This window comes from Nilaparvata lugens, chromosome 4 (assembly GCF_014356525.2).
Source record: "Nilaparvata lugens isolate BPH chromosome 4, ASM1435652v1, whole genome shotgun sequence".
Classification (NCBI taxonomy): Eukaryota; Metazoa; Arthropoda; class Insecta; order Hemiptera; family Delphacidae; genus Nilaparvata; species Nilaparvata lugens.
Genome location: NC_052507.1, coordinates 65,918,522 through 65,940,772, shown reverse-complemented (window position 1 = coordinate 65,940,772; position 22,251 = coordinate 65,918,522). Strand labels below are relative to the sequence as shown.

The 22,251-nt window shown below is 32.8% G+C and overlaps 1 protein-coding gene across 2 annotated transcripts in view; it reads left to right on the top strand.

Moving 5' to 3' along the window:
- Nucleotides 1-22,251, top strand: part of LOC111049718 (facilitated trehalose transporter Tret1-2 homolog) — a 61,074-nt gene that overhangs the window by 21,843 nt on the left and 16,980 nt on the right. Inside the window, exons 2-5 of one of the 2 annotated variants that reach the window (XM_039426238.1) lie at nt 10,112-10,283; nt 15,045-15,104; nt 19,381-19,516; nt 21,551-21,736. In XM_039426238.1, coding sequence (XP_039282172.1) covers nt 10,112-10,283; nt 15,045-15,104; nt 19,381-19,516; nt 21,551-21,736 — 554 coding nt within the window. The remainder of the gene's footprint in view (nt 1-10,111; nt 10,284-15,044; nt 15,105-19,380; nt 19,517-21,550; nt 21,737-22,251) is intronic. The other variant, XM_039426239.1, reaches the window with a different exon arrangement.

Genomic DNA, 22,251 nt, shown 5'->3' with positions numbered 1-22,251 from the left:
CATCATCAAAATTTGATATACTAGATCCAGATTCTACTAAACCTAAAGCTTGAACATTGAGCAGCAGAATATAATAATAGTATTCGTGTAAAGATGTACGATTGGACTTAGCTGAAGACCAATGGAGGTTGAACTCAACTTTCATTGGCCGAGACTGGAATACTTGAGCATGTCTTGTCTCGGCCAATGGCAGTCGTCCTCAACCTTCATTGGTCAACAACTATTGATCAATCTTGGAGATTCACCCATAACATACTACATTCTGCTGCTGCTCAATGTTTAGCCTAAGCTTTCAGTTTACTAGAGATTGATGTTGGTGTGATAACCGAAACTAGTATTTCGAATTGTTTCAATAAAGTAGTGGTTTTGACAATATCAAGTCGTTTTCATTCAATAAAAATTATCACATTACTCTTTCTCTTCTAGTAAAAGCACTGATTTGACTAAAAAAATGGAGAATATATTTTATCTCATATTTTTCTGTTTTATAATAAAATTCATCATAGCCACAGATTAGCATGAGGTGTTGACGATTAGTCAGTCAACAACCAAATCAGTCAATATCATTCGACAAAGACAAAATCAAATCAAGAATCTTCTTTATTCCACTACACGGTAAGTACAAAGAATATGGATGGCGATAGGGTCATCATCCTTTAAGCTCTTAACAAAATAAATCGTGATCTGTGGTCTGTCTTAACTCTAGAAGTTTATAATAAAACTTTCAATTTCATCTCAGCGGAAGACATAAAGACAAAGAGAAGCGTGCTAATGTGTATACAGTATCATGCGCTTGATCGAAAATTAGATTCATCATTTAAAGTCACTCTTTCATCTGAAGGCCAAATCATGCAAATCTCGTTGATATCCTCAGCATTACATCAATAAGATTTTTCTCTTCTTTGTTCGCATTGTCCAATTAATGTCCTCTCTAACAAAATGTTCAATCAAGGAACGATGCAAACATTACAAGATATAGGAAAAAAATACTTCAATAATTCTAAATAAATTCCAATCAATAATGGAGGAAATAATAAAAAAGATTATTCAAGAGACTGCTTCGAATAATACTGATCATTCTGTTTGTGTTAGTTCTGTCATACAGAAAAAAATGAGAGTCTTCATGAATAGGTGGATTCCCACATATCAGTATCAGAGTCAGTGACCGGTACAGTGAAAAAATAATTCTCATAAGTTCAATGGGACTATCTCCACTCAGCACGGCCGAACGAGTATGAATAGCCTACTACTCCTACTGTTATATTATAGGAATCCACTTTTATAAGTCTATGGTTCTGTTCACAAAAAGGTGAATAAACAATAGACACCGAGAAAAGATATGATCTGTGTGAATAAGTCCAGTTTCAAATAATTTCACAACACGCATAAATGATTTGGTATAAAACTTATAGGCCTACTTGATTTATTTAGTAGGCTATACTATATTATTTGAACAAAAACAAACCACCTAAAACAACGTGATATTCAAATGAAACAATTTCACAATGAATTATCTCTGATATGGAAGCATTTCTGGATTTACGTTGAGAGAATCTTTCTGATCAACTTGAGCTACTTTTCTACTTTTCTACTCTACTTTTCATTCTCATTTAGAGTAGGCTACTGTACACTATTTCTGAAATTATTGGTAATACGATCCCAACCCTTTAATGAATTGGCGAGTAGAAGATAGACGTTTAGTAGAGAGTAGATTGGAAGCGTCGAAGTGATCGAAGAATGCATGTAGATTGCAGAAACCTCATATATTTCTTGGCAATGTGAATGTCACTAAAATTAATGAAATCGTTTCTGTCACGTTGGGTGACATCATTGTTGAATAATAATTGAATCAATCATAAATTGTTAACAGCTGCTCACTCAAGGTGCACTCCCATTAAAAGCGGTGAATAAATTATTTAGAAAGTCGCTTGCATTAAGTTTTTGAACCTCTATAGAGTATGATTCACTTCACTGTCAGCATTCCTCATAACAGTCATCTTTGCTCCCCATTCAACTTATGGTGACAGTCTGAAGTGAATCTCTGTAGATTCCTAAACCAAGTACAAGGTACTTGACGTGCTAAGCTTTGGCTTTGAGAGGCCGTCATCAGCTGCAGGCTATCTTGTCCTGTTTTGACATAGTTATGATTAGAATCATTCCTAGAATCTATGCGATTCAAGCCTTTCTGGCCTGAATATGAAAAGGATTTGTTCAGAAAAACGTCTAGATTCGATCGTGCAGAACCAGTAGGTAACCACCACCGGTAATTGAAATTTTAGTTTTGGACTTGAAAATGTGTTACACAACATTCAATTTGATTTATTTCTGGCCATTTATATATGTGAAGGATTTCTTTAGAGAAACGTCTAAAATATATCGATTGTGGTGAACCCAGCAGCGAACCGCTATCGCTAATATAAAATTGAAAGTTAATATTTGGACTTGAGAATGTGTAACACCAGCTCAAAGCATGTCGTCACATTAAAAACGTCACAAAAAATATTTTCACTTCAAAGTATACCTGTATTACTTTCAACTTGTATTAATTAGTAAGAATTATATGAATAATAAACAGCAAATCAGAAGTTTGGTGATCTCCAATTAATAATGGTAGTAGAGAAAGATAGAACAGCGTTGCCGAATCTCTGCCTTGCCACTGCCTTCTATTAAATATATAGCTCATACTGGTATACCTGATGAAATATTTACTTACTGTTCATCCTTGTTCAAAATGATCAATTGTATTTGATTTGTAAAAAAATCCAATGATTTAATAATACATTTTCATAATTGGGATTGAATATTTTGTTAACTATTTTTCTATATTATTGAAAAACGATCTGGCAACATTGCGTTGATTGGAAAGGATAGCACTATCTGTTTTGTCGAATGATAGACAAGGATAGCAATGTAAATCAAATACCGCCTTTATAACGTGGACCTCACTAAAGTAGCTGAGTGCGAATGTGATGTTGTCTATGGTACCGGTATACAAGTAGAAAGTAGAATTATTATGAATGATGCAGAAAAATTAAATTGATAGTTTTCATAACAATAATTATTATAAGTTTGATCATAAGATTTCAAAACTCGTAGCTTCATTATTTTGTGGAACTAAACAATATTATTTTAGAATGAAAAATAAAAATCTCAGTACCCTTTTCGAATTATTTAATCACCTCAAAATATGGTGATTAAATATTTCGAAAAGGGCACTGAGATTTTTATTTTTCATTCTATTTTATTACAAGTAGCCCTATACAGAAAAGAGATGAATATTATTTTAGTTGAACTTACGATTCCTCCATATCCATAACTAGCGTTATTCCAACATGGAAACAAAGCAAATGCTGTAAATTTAGGTTTACAGGAAAGTTATCTTCAAATGGTAGGTTTTATTGTTTCAATAAGCTCACAAATCCAATTTTATTGATCCAAATATTCAAAACTCAAAATAGTTTCCAGTTCATTGCTATTTTTACTCTCCTTCACTTCCTTGTCGGATCCTTCTATCCGACACGAATAATTTCAATCAAATGCAATTCAAGATGGCGGCAAAAATGGCAAAAATGTTGTCAAAAACAGGGTTTTTTGCGATTTTCTCGAAAACGGCTCCAACGATTTTGATCAAATTCATACCTAAAAAGTCATCGATAAGCTCTATCAACTGCCACAAGTCCCATATCTGTAAAAATTTCAGGAGCTCCGCCCCATCTATGCAAAGTTTGATTTTAGATTCTCAATTATCAGGCTTCAGATACAATTTAAACAAAACATTTTGAGTGGAAAAGATTGAGCATGAGAATCTCTACAATTAATGTCCAGTAACATTTTCACCTAAAATTTAAAAATAAGCTCGAAATTCAAGAAAATGTGATTATCCAATTGCAAACTGTTGGCATCTGTTGATTCTATTAAATTATTCACTATGAAGAGATAGCAGACCTCGTGTGTCTCCAGCGTTATTGCCCTGTCACCAGCTTCAAATCTTTTATTAGTACACTTGTGATGCGCGGGAACACTAGCGTCAGGTGATCAATTTTCATAACGGCAAGGAAAGTTGTGGAGTGCGCCACACCAGATTTTTTATCATTGATCAACATCGTGAATATGAAATGTAATACGGCATTTTCCCCAAGACAAGCCATTTCCCATCTTCATTAGCTGTTGGTTGTCTCAATAACGTTGACGTAAACAAGTTTGTTGTGAGCGAGTAGTACTGAGACTAAGGTAAGACAAATTTGCAGCTGGCTAATAAAGCAACAAAGTTACGTGTTGTTTACACCATAATGTAGTTAGTTATCGACCAGATTTTTCCGCCTAGGTTACATGCATCGAATTCAATCAATAGAAACATTGTCTGCATTGCATTGGTACTGACTGCCCAAGGATGGTTATATATATACACTATTCTTGAGTACTGCCTACTTGTACACGTTATCCTTGTTCAATCTATTCCTACAGTTATTAATTCATCGACCGATCAATTGCTCATATGATACAGTCTTCAGTCTATTTAGCGTCTGTTTAGTTTCCGCTCACAAACTCAGTAATATTATTGCTTGTTTGATGTGCTGATAAGTTTATTCACTAACTAGCTGTCCGGCGAACTTCGTACCGCCAAATAGTTGATGCATCTCATGACAAACTTTAGCTGGATGCACACCTCAAAATCTATAACCCATACTAACAATTCCAGACCATCCTATTATTTTTTATTGACCAAATAATCAGTTCAGCATACTTTTCCATATGCGTGTACGATAAAATCATAACTGACAAATTAATTGATCACGCATATCGACGTGTAGTTTAAGCTATGCTACCTTTTTGCATAAATCACATGTGCTTCCCCGTCCACTCCTTTCACTTGCTCAAAACATGCAGGGGATTTGAAACTATTATAAAAAAATCTAATGCATGACCTTGGAAAATACGAGTAGCTGGAAAATTAATTGCTTCACAAACTTTTTAAATAATTGGTGAGTGACGATGAACCCTGATGTCGGAATTATAATTTCGATAGAAATCAATGGTACAAAATTGATTATTTTTATCAGTAATAACTGTAAATACCAACTTTTATTAAAAACTTGTAGGTAACTCGTGCTCCGCAAGGGTCCAAATAAAAACTTGAGCTACTGAAATCTTGAAGAATTGAAAATAGGCCTATTACCATTCTCGGTGAATTAAGTATTGAAAAAGATCGATTAATAATAAGTCTGAATAAGTAACTGAAGATATGTGACTAATAACTTAAATTTGTAATAACTGTAACTAATATAAAATGTAACTGGTTTAGTAAATGATATTTGAATAAGTAACTGGCTTCGGGGGATTTTAATGGATTTCATTTATAAAGATAATTATCCAACTATTCAATTATTCGAAACAAAGCAATGTATTTAACCTGAGGCCGCACTGCTGGATGGTTACACACAAAACAGTAATTTTGTTTTTATTCTGGGCGTTTAGAATAAAATACATGAGTGGTTATGGAGCAGCACACACTCTTGTCTACTATCTATCGACGGCTGTTGGATGACGCAATGATTATAACAGCTGATTTTTATTTCTGTGTGTGGCCTGCTCACAAATCTTCTCCCATAAGGATTACTTGTAAACTTTGAAGGACCGTAGGAAAGAGTCCTGAAGTCGGATTATAAATTTGATAGGCCATGAACCTGGTCCTGAACATAACGAACATAACTAAAAAAATCATCAAATTCGGTGTACACATAAAAAAGTTATTGAACGTCAAAATTTGAGGCTCGATTTTTATTTATATAGATATTGTAATGATTTCCCTGGGAGGGTTTGAACCATAGACATCATCATCATCTTCTTCTTCTTCTTTTTCTTCTTCTTCCCTATGTGAGCAAAAAGTGTTTGTTTTTCAAGGGTGGAAGTTGTGTATTATTAAAATCAACAGTACCAGTAAACTTTTCTAACAAAAATTAGCAATGAATTTTTTTAACTGTTTCATTAGGCATGGTGAATTTATCAGTTCACCAACAATGGTTGGTCATTGGTCAGTGATAAATCTATTCTTAATTTTTTTTCGATTCACAGTGATGATGGGTGGTATTCACTTGGTGAATTGAAATTACAATTTCTTGATATATCCTACAAAATATTGTCATGACTTTATTGGTGGCGGAACATTTTTTATGAGAATTGGCATATGTTTTGGTACTTTCGCACATTAATAACTGTAGTAATGGTAAGGTTATAGCTCTAAGAATAATTTACTCTACTTGTTTTACAATAACGTAAATCAACAATGGTTTGCAGTCCATTCAATAAACTGTTCTAGAGCTATCTTATTAAATACAAAGGAATGTGATAAATAGTATGCTAGTTATAGTATACTAGTAAATAGTATGCTAGATTGATGGATTTATTAACTCGCGATTTAGCAACAATTTGTAATCTATCTAGGATCTCAGCCAGTAGAGACGGCAGCAAATTCAGGGTAATACTTCTACTCCGCCTACTCTCTCCTGATTGGTCGAAAGTTTGTGATGTAGGCTAACTGATTCTAAAATCTGCCAATAGGTAGCAGCATTTGCTGGTTAATGTTTGATTCGTGTCGTCTTCTTTTTCTTCTTCTTCTTCTTCTTATTCTACATATTTTTCCTGTATATAGTTGTTGGGATTATACATATTTTTCCTGTATATAGTTGTTGGAGCACTCTGATAATTCGAAGAATTGGTTTTTCAAGCTGTCTAGTAGACACAATAAAATGCAATAGGTCTATCTTCTAGCACTCACTATAAAAACATTGTAAATTGATGAATTTAGTGGTTTTGAACTACTGCAAATAGTCCTACCCTCAAACATCTATGGTTGTGTTGTACGTGATTTGAACGATTGAATGCACCCTTCTTGTAAAAAATGTTTGCAAAAATCACTCGTCAAAAATAATTCACTCAAATGACTAAACTGATCAAACTATGCACAGTAGTAGTTGAGATTATTTGTCCATCTCACTACAATGTGAATGTCAGTAGCAGCCGGTAATATGGTTGAACTTGAACAGTTGATAGATGGGTTTCAGTGTTTGTGTCTCTATTGTTAGCATGGGTGTGTCTTTTGCTCCAATACTTTTTAATCTGTCTACGCCCAGTATTCGCCAATTTCATTAACTTGGCACCTACTCAATTTAAGCTACCTATATCGATATCAATATTGTACTCCCTGTACTAATTGATTGGATCAAATAGCTTTAATTTAAATTTCCCTTATAATTTAGGATGTTAATTGAAGATTCCTACTCGCTATATTATTAACACATCACATAATGTATGATTCAGATATATTTGCTTATTCTTGATCCAATCAATTCGATTTTATAGTGAGAAATCGATAATTATTGAGTTTACCCAGCACGGAAGCAGAGTATCATTTTGATGTTGAGAGAGGGTTTCCGATTCTGATTTGAAGGTTCTAATACTTGTTGAAAAAAGTATGCACTGCTGGAAATATTGATTTTCATAAGAATTCTTTATTGATGAAAATTCAATGATTTAGTTGAGTTCTTAAATGTTACTCATACACTTTGTATTACTACAATTACTGTAAATTTAGTATATCCTTTGTACTATATGTCGTAAAACCACATAGGCTAATAGACGCGTAGTTTGGGCAGGTTTCAATTTTTTCTTTGTAAACTAGGTACTAATAATTAAGAAAATATTTGTCATTGAATATTATACACATGTATTATTCCATGTAGACAAATATATTATTATAAATGTGATTTTTAGAGGGGGATTGTGACAAATTCACGTTTTTGATATACCGGTACGGTCAAAACTTGACTCTCTTATGATAGATGATAAAAATATAGATCAATGAATTTAATACTAATAAATCATGAATCTATAAATGTTATGTTTAAACTTACAATTAAATTGTTTTAAATTCAACAAAATAATGAAGCTCTTCAGCTATGAGTTTTGAAACCCTGTGATCATACTAAGTATAAAGAAACATTTCTTTGCTTTGGTACTAGTGTAGTAGCATAAGTTATTCTATTTATTAGAATAGACTCCTTGACATACATAATGATATCAAATTTTAAAAATATGCTGAAGAGTTTGAACTTTTTCTCATTCCAGAGACTTTATAGCACATCAACTATTAACATGCTACGTGTGTCCTTCTGCCGTCTGATCGTGTCTTATGTCAGATGTCAGTCATAGCAATGCTTCATGATATTCATATGACCATGTCCTATATCTCTATTCGGCTTTGCAGTGTATGCATGTTTCCTGTTCATGTTATCAGTCATGCTATCTTCAAGAAATATTTCATCAATTTATTGCAATGGTCCACATTGATGAAAAACGTTATTACGAGGAGGAAAGTGGTGTTGCTTGTGTCTCTGAGCTGGAATTTGCGAACGCATTTAGATTGAGATGACCACGCAATGTTTTATCATGATCTAATGTAATTTATGCCCCAGGAAATATGAATAGGATATCAACTGCTTATTGAGAGGTCTAGAAGCAAATTGCAAAATAACTCAGAAGTCAGTTTGGATGTTTGAGATTATGGAAGTAGAGAAATATCGATTTTTTATGGGTATCCAATTTTTTATGAAAATTATTCTCTGTTACTATGTAGACTATAATCTGATTGGATAAGAGTTTGAATGCATGTCAATCAATCATTGTCCAATGAGAAGACTGCTGCTACAGCACGCAAAGAGGAGCAGGAGGGTTTCATATGCGTTCAACTAGCCGCATGTTCTTGAAAGGAAGGTCATAACTGTATCTGCAACAGGTATATAATGAGTGGTCAATAACCGAGGCATTCAGGCTACGGATTATCTCAAAAGAAACAAAAGTTTCTAGACTGTAATCCTGATAGATCTGTTTTATCTTTTTCTTTTGAAAAATCATTTTGTTTTCTAAAATTGGTCAACAACCTAGAAGGAACTCGGGTTACGGATTTATCAGTAGAAACAAAAGATTCAAGACTCAAATCTTGATAAGATCTATTTTATCTTGTACTTTTGAGAAAATAACTTCATTCTAAAAGTGAGTGTATTGACCTCCCTATATCCAAGATATAGAGTAGCCTATTTAACATCGTGTGGGTTGGTTGGAGCCCACATCTTGTCCTAATTGGGGTGCAATTTATTATCTAAAGTACCTAAAGAAACTACCAATTAATCTGACAAAATGAAACAGCCTTCCTTTTTTTATGTATTACCGAATTACTGCACGTGTTAGACTTATAGCTTCTCATTTACGGAGTAACAAGTTTCATGGGTGCCGATACCTCTTCCTGGTATCGGGTAGGCCGCCTATACTGGTTGATTATTTATTGTATGAGTTCAGTAAAAAAACGAAAAATGAGTAATGATCTATGAAAGTAATGATCGACCAGGATAGCCGACAGGACCGAGGGGGCGTTGCCCCCTTCAGTCTGCAAGCGTTACCTGGTCGCGGGTTCGAATCCCGGCGGTAGGCATGAACGTTTCAACGTTTAATCATATCATTGATTAGCCTCTCACTTACCATCACCCACTCGCAAAATGTTCATGTAAGCATCATCCGCAAGATATTTTATGTTTCTAAATCTCCATAAATTTTATTCTTTATTATTATACTAAGTTGTTTGAATCGAATTGAAAGATTCAATTGTTCTAATCCAGAGTGGAAATTAACTCGATCGGAGTATACATTGAATTCTATCTTAAGTAGGCATACATTATTTTAATCCACCTCAAATAATTCTATCTATACATATTTATTTCTTAATTGTAATGCTTTGAAGCCAGAATCGTGAATTCTGGAAATACGGAATTATGTACACAATTATACATAATTTTTATTCGCCTAAAACAATGAAATGCTTTGTAAACTAGTAAATTGTAATTCATGTTTCAGTATGTAGGCAGCTGAACCCGAATTGATTCACCTAATACAATGACATTTTGTAAGCTAGTATATTGTGATGTGTGTTTCAGTTTGAATACAGCTGAACCCGAATTAAATCACCTAAAACAATTGCAATAATCGATATCAATAAGATATATGTACTATCTATGTAAAAATTAAAATTAATCACTCTATGATTGTAACGTGTGTGTTTTAGTTTGAAGCCAGAAGAGACGAAACAGCTGAACCCGAAGGATGGCAGCAAGCAGCAGGCAGAGCTGCTGTCTCCATCGAGCCAGGAGGAGCCGGCCTCTCAGATCGCCGCCAGCTACTTCGACATCAGCTTCCAGCCCAACGAACAGGTTACCTTGAACAGCGTGCTGCCCCAGGCGAGTTACCCACATTACCTATTACATAGATCTTTGAGCACACAACAGAATTACCCACATTACCTATATCTATATACATACCCGTGCCAACACTTGAATCCCGTTTCGCATCTCCAATTTTCAGTCCATGCATTGTTTATTTAATAACAGCTCAGACACGAACAGGAATTGAGCAAAACGTACTAAATCCGGGGCACACTATTGTCATTGGATATTATTGTATACGGTATCCTTTCCAGAGAGTCGATATTACTTGAAACACCGCCGATTCATGTAATTAGATTAGATTGTAATTAGATTAATTAGAATATTAACGATATTCAAATCGCATTCAATGTTCATTTCCATTTATAATCTTTCATACTGCTTACATACAAGTAAGTACTTCGTGAAGTTCGTTGAATAATTGGCTATAATTTCATTTAATGTAAGTTAGTGTATGAAAGTCAGAATATATTGCGACTATATTAGCTATCATGTTATTTGATGTAAATTAGTGTATGTAGAGCAAGCTACATAAATCCGGGGCCTCTCCTGTTATATATTGACCCGTTCCGACTCATGTCCGAATTTCTGTTTGTGGAGGTGTGGTGGTAGGATACATGACATGTGTAGCATCAATACAAGATCTACTATTACTATTTCTATTTATATAGAATTAATAGTCTGTTTTTATAGTGATAGTAGGTATTGGTAGCATGCTCCGTTCTAGGCCTTTGTCAATCGTGATCAAATCAGAGTAAAATCGGAACGCTGCATTAATGCTGGCATAATAAGTTCTGAACAAATACTTTGAAAATATTCTATTGATAAATGAATTCAATCGGAGTATACATTGAATTCTATCTTAAGTAGGCATACATTATTTTGATCCACCTCAAATAATTCTATCTATACATATTTATTCCTTAATTGTATTGCTTTGAAGCCAGAATCGTTAATTCTGGAAATACGGAATTATGTACACAATTATACATAATTTTTATTCGCCTAAAACAATGAAATGCTTTGTAAACTAGTAAATTGTAATTCATGTTTCAGTATGTAGGCAGCTGAACCCGAATTTATTCACCTAATACAATGACATTTTGTAAGCTAGTATATTGTGATGTGTGTTTCAGTTTGAATACAGCTGAACCCGAATTAAATCACCTAAAACAATTGCAATAATCGATATCAAATAAGATATATGTACTATCTATGTAAAAATTAAAATTAATCACTCTATGATTGTAACGTGTGTGTTTTAGTTTGAAGCCAGAAGAGACGAAACAGCTGAACCCGAAGGATGGCAGCAAGCAGCAGGCAGAGCTGCTGTCTCCATCGAGCCAGGAGGAGCCGGCCTCTCAGATCGCCGCCAGCTACTTCGACATCAGCTTCCAGCCCAACGAACAGGTTACCTTGAACAGCGTGCTGCCCCAGGCGAGTTACCCACATTACCTATTACATAGATCTTTGAGCACACAACAGAATTACCCACATTACCTATATCTATATACATACCCGTGCCAACACTTGAATCCCGTTTCGCATCTCCAATTTTCAGTCCATGCATTGTTTATTTAATAACAGCTCAGACACGAACAGGAATTGAGCAAAACGTACTAAATCCGGGGACACACTATTGTCATTGGATATTATTGTATACGGTATCCTTTCCAGAGAGTCGATATTACTTGAAACACCGCCGATTCATGTAATTAAATTAGATTGTAATTAGATTAATTAGAATATTATCGATATTCAAATTGCATTCAATGTTCATTTCCATTTATAATCTTTCACACTGCTTACATACAAGTAAGTACTTCGTGAAGTTCGTTGAATAATTGCCTATAATTTCATTTAATGTAAGTTAGTGTATGAAAGTCAGAATATATTGCGACTATATTAGCTATCATGTTATTTGATGTAAATTAGTGTATGTAGAGCAAGCTACATAAATCCGGGGCCTCTCCTGTTATGTATTGTCCCGTTCCGACTCATGTCCGAATTTCTGTTTGGTGGAGGTGTGGTGGTAGGATACATGACATGTGTAGCATCAATACAAGATCTACTATTACTATTTCTATTTATATAGAATTAACAGTCTGTTTTTATAGTGATAGTAGGTATTGGTAGCATGCTCCATTCTAGGCCTTTGTCAATAGTGATCAAAACGGAACGCTGTATTAATGCTGGCATAATAAGTTCTGAGCAAATACTTTGAAAAGATTCTATTGATGATAAATGAATTTGAATAGCAATTGCACTAACTTCTATTATTTAGTATATGAAAAATCATAAAAACTTCTATTATTCGTGTCGTATCTTCCTTTCCTCTCTTCCTCAATAATCTTCTATATCAATAATCTGATTTATCTATGGTATAATAATCAATCTTACTGTGTAGACTATTAATATAATAGGTGTGCTAAAATTCAAGTTGCAGGTAGCATAGGCTACTGCTATTATAATAAACTAGCAGGAACCCGTGCTTCGCAAGGGTCTATTTTCAAAATTGATAATCTGAAAACTTGACGTAATGAAATTTTGAAGAATTGAAAATAGACCTATAACCATCCTTGGTTAATTAAGAATCTAGCCTATATGCAAAATTTCAAGTTGATTAGTCCAGTAGTTCAGACGTGATAATGCGTCAAACATAATTTTCCTATCCCGTACGTGTATAAGCCAACTATTTATTTTATTATAGATATGGTTAACGACTGCAAGAGATAGGAGTGTGGAACAGAATAGTTGTGAAACTATGATAGCCCCAGAAGTTTCTCGAACACAATAGTAGGTACTACATGAACTTTTTGAAAGTGATTTAAAAAAAAATTTAAAACAACAGAACTGAAAGTTGTCAACCTTATCATTCTACCTCCATTGTTCGATTCTTGTTGGCAAGAAACATGTTATTCAATGCAGATATCATTGTTAATTTACTAAACGATAGGATAAGTTGAATAGTTTCCGTTTCAGGGGGAGTTTTGACAACCCACAAAACTCATTTTTCATTTGAGGAAATATCGAAAAGATGCATAGGATCTTATTTTTGTTGCTTGCCAAAATACCCCTCATTTCAATATTAAAATTTTCGACTGACTCTACAGTGAGTCAATAATTCTATCATGGCTCGAATAATTTTGAAATTGTAATAAAATAAAAATGGTAGAGAATAATAAATTCATGTGAATGTCAACACCTTTATTTAAAGACACATTAACTGCATGCGTTTTTGTATTGCCGATACAGCATTGATAAAACTGTAGACGTTTATTTAGCAATCTCAAAAAACTGTTCTAGCTAAAAAATTAATAATCCATACATTGGGCCTATACATTGCATCAGGAAAATGAAGTTCAAAACTATGGTTTTCCTAAACATAATGTTGTTGACATAATTTCTTTGATGCAGCTGTTTCACATTCGCCATATTATTATACAGAGTTTGTGAAAAAAGTATTGATTATCAAAACAATACTTTTATTAAATTAATAATAATATTAAACATATTTATCAATTATCAGAACAATATTATTGAGGTTGAGTGGAATCAGGTAGAAAGCAATAAAAGAACAGATGTTCTTTTTTGAATTTCTATCATATTATTTTGTTATTTCCAATGATTACAACATATGTTAGAATATCACATGCCAATAAATAAATTATTTCATCTTCATATGGCACTCACCTTACCATGTTCATAACCTTACTTAATAGGATCCTTTTTCATTCTTTGAAACCCTTAGAGGCAATATATCTCAAAATCCGTTCTTAGTGCGCGTCTAGCATGTTTGAAGAATATTTGTGCAAAGTTTCAAGTCTGTAGGACAATTAGTTTGAGCTGTAGTGTGATTTTACATCAAAATTTTTGAAAAACGCCCTCTCCTGGACCCCCCTGTGCTCCTGATCGAAATTTTTCTGCATAGATCTAATTTTTTTTCGTAGCTGAACAAAAAAGTTCCTCATGACTTTGCTGTGCAATGAGCGGTTAAAAAGTACAAAATTTTGGGGGGGCCCTAGCTCCCTCAGGGGGGCAAATTTCTGAAAATCCTTTCTTAGTGGATGTTTTCAGGTTACCATAAACAATCGTGCAAAATTTCAAGTTTTTAGGCTCAGTAGTTTGGGCTGTGGTGTGATTTCAGTCTGTCGGGGCTTAGCCTTTTATAAGTATAGAGATTACAATTGTCTGTTGTTCCTTGTTCGTAGTTCATCTCAACATCTGTTATTCAAGCATAAAATGCAGTATGATATTATTATGTACAAACAAGAAGATTTGAACCTTAAATTGGTCTGTTTCAAGCAAACAGATCAGGATGTTATAAATCGAGGTTATATTATATGCTACCACGTATTCATGTCTAATTATCTCTTCTCTTTATTCCATCTTGAGTTACTGATTGAATTTGTATCTATCAATGTCTTGGAACTATAGAAGAAAATTGTCATTGCATTATCTCCAGAATGAACAAATGATCCATTCCAAATCAAAACAATGTGAAGTAAGTGAATTTGTTAATAATATGGTAACATTAAACATTACTGGTAACAAAATTCCGGTGCATGATAATTTTGCGTTCTATCACTCAATGAGCTATTCAGCTAAATTATTAAGTATCAAAATCCAGAGTATTGAAATCCCTATGTAAAACGCCGAATAATTTTAGTACAGTAATCAATTATTGAATTCAAGAGTATATTTCTTCAAAAACCTGGATTTTGAAGAGTTTGTTAATTTTATTTATATCAATATTTAATTGTTCTCTATAACCAGGAAAAATTGGAGAATAACCAGAGGTATCCAGGAGGTTATCCAAGTGATCCGAAGCCTGGTGTGGGTACAGTGACTTAGATTGAATACTATCTCTGTTTTTTCTGCTTCCACATAATGATTTTGTTTGCTATTCGCTCATTTTCTAACAGTTTTACCGTGAATCAACAGTTTTTTAGATGTCATTCCAGCAAATAGTGTTTGCCTCATGTAGAATAGAATCTTGAAAAGCGTTTGTGACCGCTTCATTTAACAGAATGAGAATAGTGCTAGTAGAAGAATCAAATACTTAGGTAATCTATTCATGTACATAATATAATATCTCAGGCAAATTCAGCTTCATGTATCTACATTATTCATATTTTGTCATATTTTTGGTTTGTTGATTCATTTAGCCTACTTATATATATATAGTCTTCTTTTGTAACCTACGAAAATATCATATTCATTGTTTGGGCATGATTTCGTTTTTTATGTATAAAATAGTTGCTACTACCATGTTATCATTAGCATAATAGGCTTATCACAATTAGTTAACACTTGTAAATAGACATTTTAGTTTAAATATGTTAATAGAATGTAAAAAATGTTTAGAGTTTCCATGATTTTTTGATTGTTTAATAATCCAATGTGATGTTTAAACTTTTTATTTCCGTTCTGCAAATTTTTGTTTTCAAGGTAGGTCAATTGAGAAAATTGTACTAATGTGATCAATTAAATAGATTCCATAATGTAGATTGTGGGTAACATTTCCCATCTAATATGAAGCAATCCTCTAGAAAAGACGAACAGATGAATTAATTTTTCACGATCAATGAATAGAATATCAGTCTTGAAACAGAAAGCAAGGCATAAGTTAGTACTGTAGGGTAGATTGGGGTTTGAGATGAACCAATTCCCAAATTGATTTTTCTACTTTGACTATATGACAAAAAGGGAATTGTTGAAGCAATGATAATATATTCTTCAATATTTTCATTCAGTCTTCAATAAATTATTTGAAATAATTGTGTATTAGTCATTGAATCCGTCTCTTGGCTCTTTAAGGCTGCGTGCAAATGCTAAAAATAAACTTTCTACTCGTGATAATTTTCAGAGTTTTTCGATTTGTATATCATCAAGCTATGAAAATGAAAAAGTTTTCTCAGGAAGACATTTTTTTCTGATCATTACTTTTTGAGATATGAGCGCCTGAAGTTTATATTTTTGGGACAGAACATATCAAATTCGGTAAGAGATAAATCCATGAGATTTAGAGCATAGATTCTTCATAATATTTTTGATCTAGTAGAAGAAAAAAATTCTGTAAATATCCATTTTTATTATAGTTATTCAATTTACTAAAAATAACCAAAAATAACTTTTAGTTGAGTTATTTTTGATAAATTTAATTACTTTTTCAAAAATTGATATTTTCATAAAATTTTTGTTTTGCTTGATCAACAATACCATGAAGAATCCATCCTATAAATCTCATGGATTTATATCTTACCGAATTTGAAATGTTCTCCCCCAAAAATTCAAACTTCAGGCGCTCATATCTCAAAAAGTAATGATCGGAAAAAAATGTTTTCCTGAAAAAACTTTCTCATTTTGATAGCTTGATGATATACAAATCGAAAAAATATATCACGAGTAGAGAGTTTATTTTTAGCCTTTGCACAGCCTTAAAGAAGAGTGAAAAGTAAATTTAAAAAGTCAACACTGCAAGAGAAAACTAATTTTCCAACTGTGTTCCGTACTCTCTCAGAGTAAAAAACTCAAAATTTGAAGTTTGTAAAGCATTTCATTCTCAAATAGATATACTGTATTTATCACCATAATATTAGTGTTATTGAATCTTAAATGATAAATAATTGTACATGATTACTAATAAGAAGTATATTATTCAATTAGTAGACTCATCCAATAAGTGTAGAATATCAATTATTTGATTTGATCGGTTTTTAATAAATTTTTCCATATTTTATAGTTTAATAGTAGGCCTATAAGGTTTTTATATGAAAAATGCGGGTATCATGATATGGAAACTTGAAGAGAACTGCCAGAACTTCTGGAAAATGAGACATCAAGAATTAACTAAAGCCTCATTAGAGTCATTATTAGTGGCAAGCTCGTTGTCAAATTTATTGCTTGTTTTGACAGTTTATAGCACTCATTCAATTTGATCTCCAGCTATTTTAATTTGCAATCTGCTCACTCATAAATGACTTGTTATAATGATTGATGTTACTTTTAATTTATGACTCAGAGCTCAGCTCTGCACAACCACTTTGTGATGGAGCTTCGTTTGTCAACAAGAATTGAGCATACTAGTAAGTTGTCCTAACGAAGTACCGTACTCTCATGTTTGGCCAATTTTCAATGGTCGCTCTTCAATTACTTGTTTCATTGTTGGTGAATATCATCACAGTAATTAAAACTGAAGGATACTATTCAACTTTTCTCTTCACGCTCTACGAAGCTAATTCACAACTATTTTTGTATGAATGCACAAAATTATTGTAAATTACACAGTTACATAGGTTTTGCATTATTTTGTAGAGTACCAGTAACGTACATAATAAAACTTCCCTAACAGATATGTTTCAGAATAAGCAAATTTGTTAAAGATATTTAAAAATATATGACAATCTTAAATATTTCAATAATGATTATATGGTTTGTACTGTAAAATTTACAATACAAACTATTTTACAGTTTAATAGTAGGCCTATAAGGTTTTTATATGAAAAATGCGGGTATCATGATATGGAAACTTGAAGAGAACTGCCAGAACTTCTGGAAAATGAGACATCAAGAATTAACTAAAGCCTCATTAGAGTCATTATTAGTGACAAGCTCGTTGTCAAATTTATTGCTTGTTTTGACAGTTTATAGCACTCATTCAATTTGATCTCCAGCTATTTTAATTTGCAATCTGCTCACTCATAAATGACTTGTTATAATGATTGATGTTACTTTTAATTTATGACTCAGAGTTCAGCTCTGCACAACCACTTTGTGATGGAGCTTCGTTTGTCAACAAGAATTGAGCATACTAGTAAGTTGTCCTAACGAAGTACCGTACTCTCATGTTTGGCCAATTTTCAATGGTCGCTCTTCAATTACTTGTTTCATTGTTGGTGAATATCATCACAGTAATTAAAACTGAAGGATACTATTCAACTTTTCTCTTCACGCTCTACGAAGCTAATTCACAACTATTTTTGTATGAATGCACAAAATTATTGTAAATTACACAGTTACATAGGTTTTGCATTATTTTGTAGAGTACCAGTAACGTACATAATAAAACTTCCCTAACAGATATGTTTCAGAATAAGCAAATTTGTTAAAGATATTTAAAAATATATGACAATCTTAAATATTTCAATAATGATTATATGGTTTGTACTGTAAAATTTACAATACAAACTATTTTACAGAAGTAGTTGAGAAGTTGATATTATGGTAATTATTCATATTAAATGAAAAAGACTAAGAAATTGTCAAAAAACACAGATTTATTGATACTTTGAAAGACCGGTTTCGGTTATTACACCATTGTCAATCTCTGATAAACTCAGTTTTTAGAAGTTTATCAGAGGTATACACAAAGGTGTAATAACCGAAACCTGTCTTTCTAAGTATCAATAAATCTGTGTTTTTTTGACAATTTCTCACTGTAGTCGTTTTCATTTAATATTTTACAGACTATTCCTCGAAACTTTCATTTGATTCATATTATGTTTGTATTGTAAATTCTACAATAAATAATTCAAAAGCTATTCATTGGTAAGGATCGAATAGCATAAATAAAATGTTAGTGTTTTCCATGCATAAAAATCAATCTATTCATCTGTGATTTTGTCAATGTCAATTTTTTATTTGTAATCAAACCTCATCTTGTTCTTGGTTTCAAACCTTGATTTTGGTCAAGTAAACGGTTGCAATATTCGTCAATTTCCTTGAGCATAATCATAATCATGTAATACAGTATATCCTCATATAACTTCGTCAAATACACTTCCAACTGAAGAATGCTTTCCAAAAAAATGTTCTACTGTGCAAATATTCAAGCTGGATTCCCACATATCAGTGACAGTGAAAGTGACCGACACAGTGAAAATATAATGATAACTATGAGTTTTAATGGGACTATTCTCACTCACCCCGGTCGATGAGCGAATATGAATAGTCCCATTAGAACTTATGGGAATAATATGCTCACTGTACCGGGCACGTTCACTGTCACTGATATGTGGGAATCCGGCTCTATATAGTGTATATTTCCATATGTACTTTGAATTAGAATTAATATTAGCATTTTCTAATGGTCGGTGATTTTTTGTTGTAGATTTTCGCATGTGTGTCAGCGGCTTCATTCCATTTCCCAGTCGGCGTTGTTGTCGCCTTCTCCGCTATTCTCATTCCACAACTCGAACATGAGAGAAGTGATATCAAAGTTACCAAAGAGGAAACGGCATGGATTGGTATAAAAACATTTCAAAACTTTTTTTAATTTAAACAGAAACATTGATTGAATTATAAATGAAAATCTATTAAGATATCATATAGATAATTATTTGAATATCGATATCAAGAAATAAATTTGTTTGATGAAACAAATACAAGAGGCCTATTAAAAAAATCTGGTGTGGTACACTCACACAACTTTCCTTGCTCATTGAACTGTGAGCCTCATTCTTAAACGAGAATAATTCAGAGGAATAACATAATAACGATTGGCGGCAACATATTTGAAACGATCAGACTACTGTAATATGTGTGAGCACGGTAAATAGAAGAAGATTTAATTTAATTTTCATCTAAATACCGTGTGTGTGAGTACTGTATAAATTCGATGATTTTTTTAAAATTCTTCAAAACAGCTGTTCTACAGATGAAAATCTCGACTATGTGTTATTTTTATGAACTGCTCTACCTACCTACCTCATACACGAAGGAGGTTACAAAGTCCATTTCTTAAGGACGGGGTGGACCCCCCATTAGTTTCCAAGGAAGGAGACTCATGCCAGTTGATAGAGCTGATAAATAACTATACAGAGTATGAATTTGAAATAAATCAGTCGAGTCATTTTTGAGAAAATCGTGAAAAACTTGGTTTTTTGGTAATTATCCGCCATTTTTCTCAAGAATATTATGGAGCACATGCAATTTTCCCAAAAATGAGACTCATGTCAGTTGATAGGGCTTATAAAAAGCTATCCATGGTATAAATTTGAAGAAAATCGTTGGAGCCGTTTTCGAGAAAACCGTGAAAAACATGTTTTTTCAGTAATTATCCGCCATTTTTCTCAAGAATATTATGGAGCACATGCAATTTTCCCAAAAATGAGACTCATGTCAGTTGATAGGGCTTATAAATAGCTATCCATAGTATAAATTTGAAGAAAATCGTTAGAGCCGTTTTCAAGAAAACCGTGAAAAACATGTTTTTTCAGTAATTATCCGCCATTTTTTCCGCCTTCTTGAATTGAATTTCTTATTGTCGGGTCCTCATGGTATAAGGAACTTAAGTTCAAAATTTCAAGTCAATCGGTTAATTAGGAATGGAGTTATCGTGTTCACAGACATGCACACACACAGACCAACACCCAAAAATCATGTTTTTGGACTCAGGGGACCTTGAAACGTATAGGAAACTTGAAATTGGGGTACCGGTACCTTAATTTTTTTGGAAAGCAATACTTTCCTTACCTATGGTAGTAGGGCAAGGAAAGTAAAAAACAGGCTACTGCCCAAAACTTCTTTTTCGATTTTATCTCAATAGTCAAAATATTTGGAATGTATAAGGAAATAAATAAATTAGGAAAAATCCAATTAATGCAGATAAATCATGAAAAACGGAATGTGATCCCTGTAATGGAATAATAAATTATACTCGTGATCACTCTAATGCAGTCATATAGAAATATGGAAAACTTTTTTTCAATTTGAAATTTGAAATGATTGACACTTCTAATTTAACCAATTTTGCATTGCCAATTAATTTTTCAGAAATTATTTTTGTAGTTATTTAGTTAGATAACTAAATATTGTTGAGCTCACTCAGTGTATCCATTCAGACTTCTTGCCAACTTATTTATTGATGGAAACTTTCCCTTCTAATAAACGACATTTCTGATGAATGCTTCATTCTTCATACTAATCATTTCACCTACCATAATGTTGTTGCAATGAACAAAGTGGAAATACTATATATAATAAATTTGCTCAATATGTTATGTTGAAAAGCAGCAAAACATTAATGTTGTAAATTTCATCAATCAATATTATGTTTGTTCTTCACACCTTCAAAAATGTCGTACCGATTACCGTATCTACTTTTTTCAATGTGGATGTTCAATATTTAGTTAATAATTCACTCTACATTATTTTGATTTTTTTATCAATCGACATTAATTTATCCTGACATTACCGTATATTTTATATCAATTTATTAGTTTTTGTGAAGTTCTCGTTGATAGTTTTTAATTTTGTCGCTTATTTTTGTGTGTTTACAGCCAGTCTTGTGGTGCTAGTCGTGCCCGTGGGCGCTCTGATTACCGGTTATTTGGTGGATAAAATAGGTCGTTTGAATACAATAAGGCTGTGCGCTGTGCCTTACATAGTCGGATGGGTGCTCATAGCCAGTGCATCCACTCTCAAGATGATTCTCATTGGACGATTTCTCACCGGATTTACCCTCGGTCAGTCAAACTCAATCATATTAACATTACTCTAAAAGTAGACTATAGCTTCAGTTTAGCTCTAAAACATAGTGTGATGAATCTTTCAAATAGATCTCATGAAAGAGAGAAAAATTGTGATTACCTTTTAAAATGAAAGAATTTGCTAAAGGAATAGTTAGCGACCGAGCGATAACACTTACTTATCAATAACTGTATATTAGATAAGAGTACCGTTCTGTACCGAATATTTTCTAGGAAAATTATTCAATAAAATTATAATTATTTTGCAAATAAAGCACAAATTGTTTATGAATTGATCATTGATTTTGAGGTTACACTTTGTTTACTATCGATCAGATGTTTTTAAAACAGTTCGAACGCAGCTGACTGATTCAAAGTATTGTCAAATGTCACGCTGGCTTCACGTAAGATATAATATCATCTCTAAAAATTAAAACTATCAATAAAGGATCAAGAATTTCAAATAAAAAAATAAAATGTATGTATTATCGTTGAAATTATTTATTATTTAA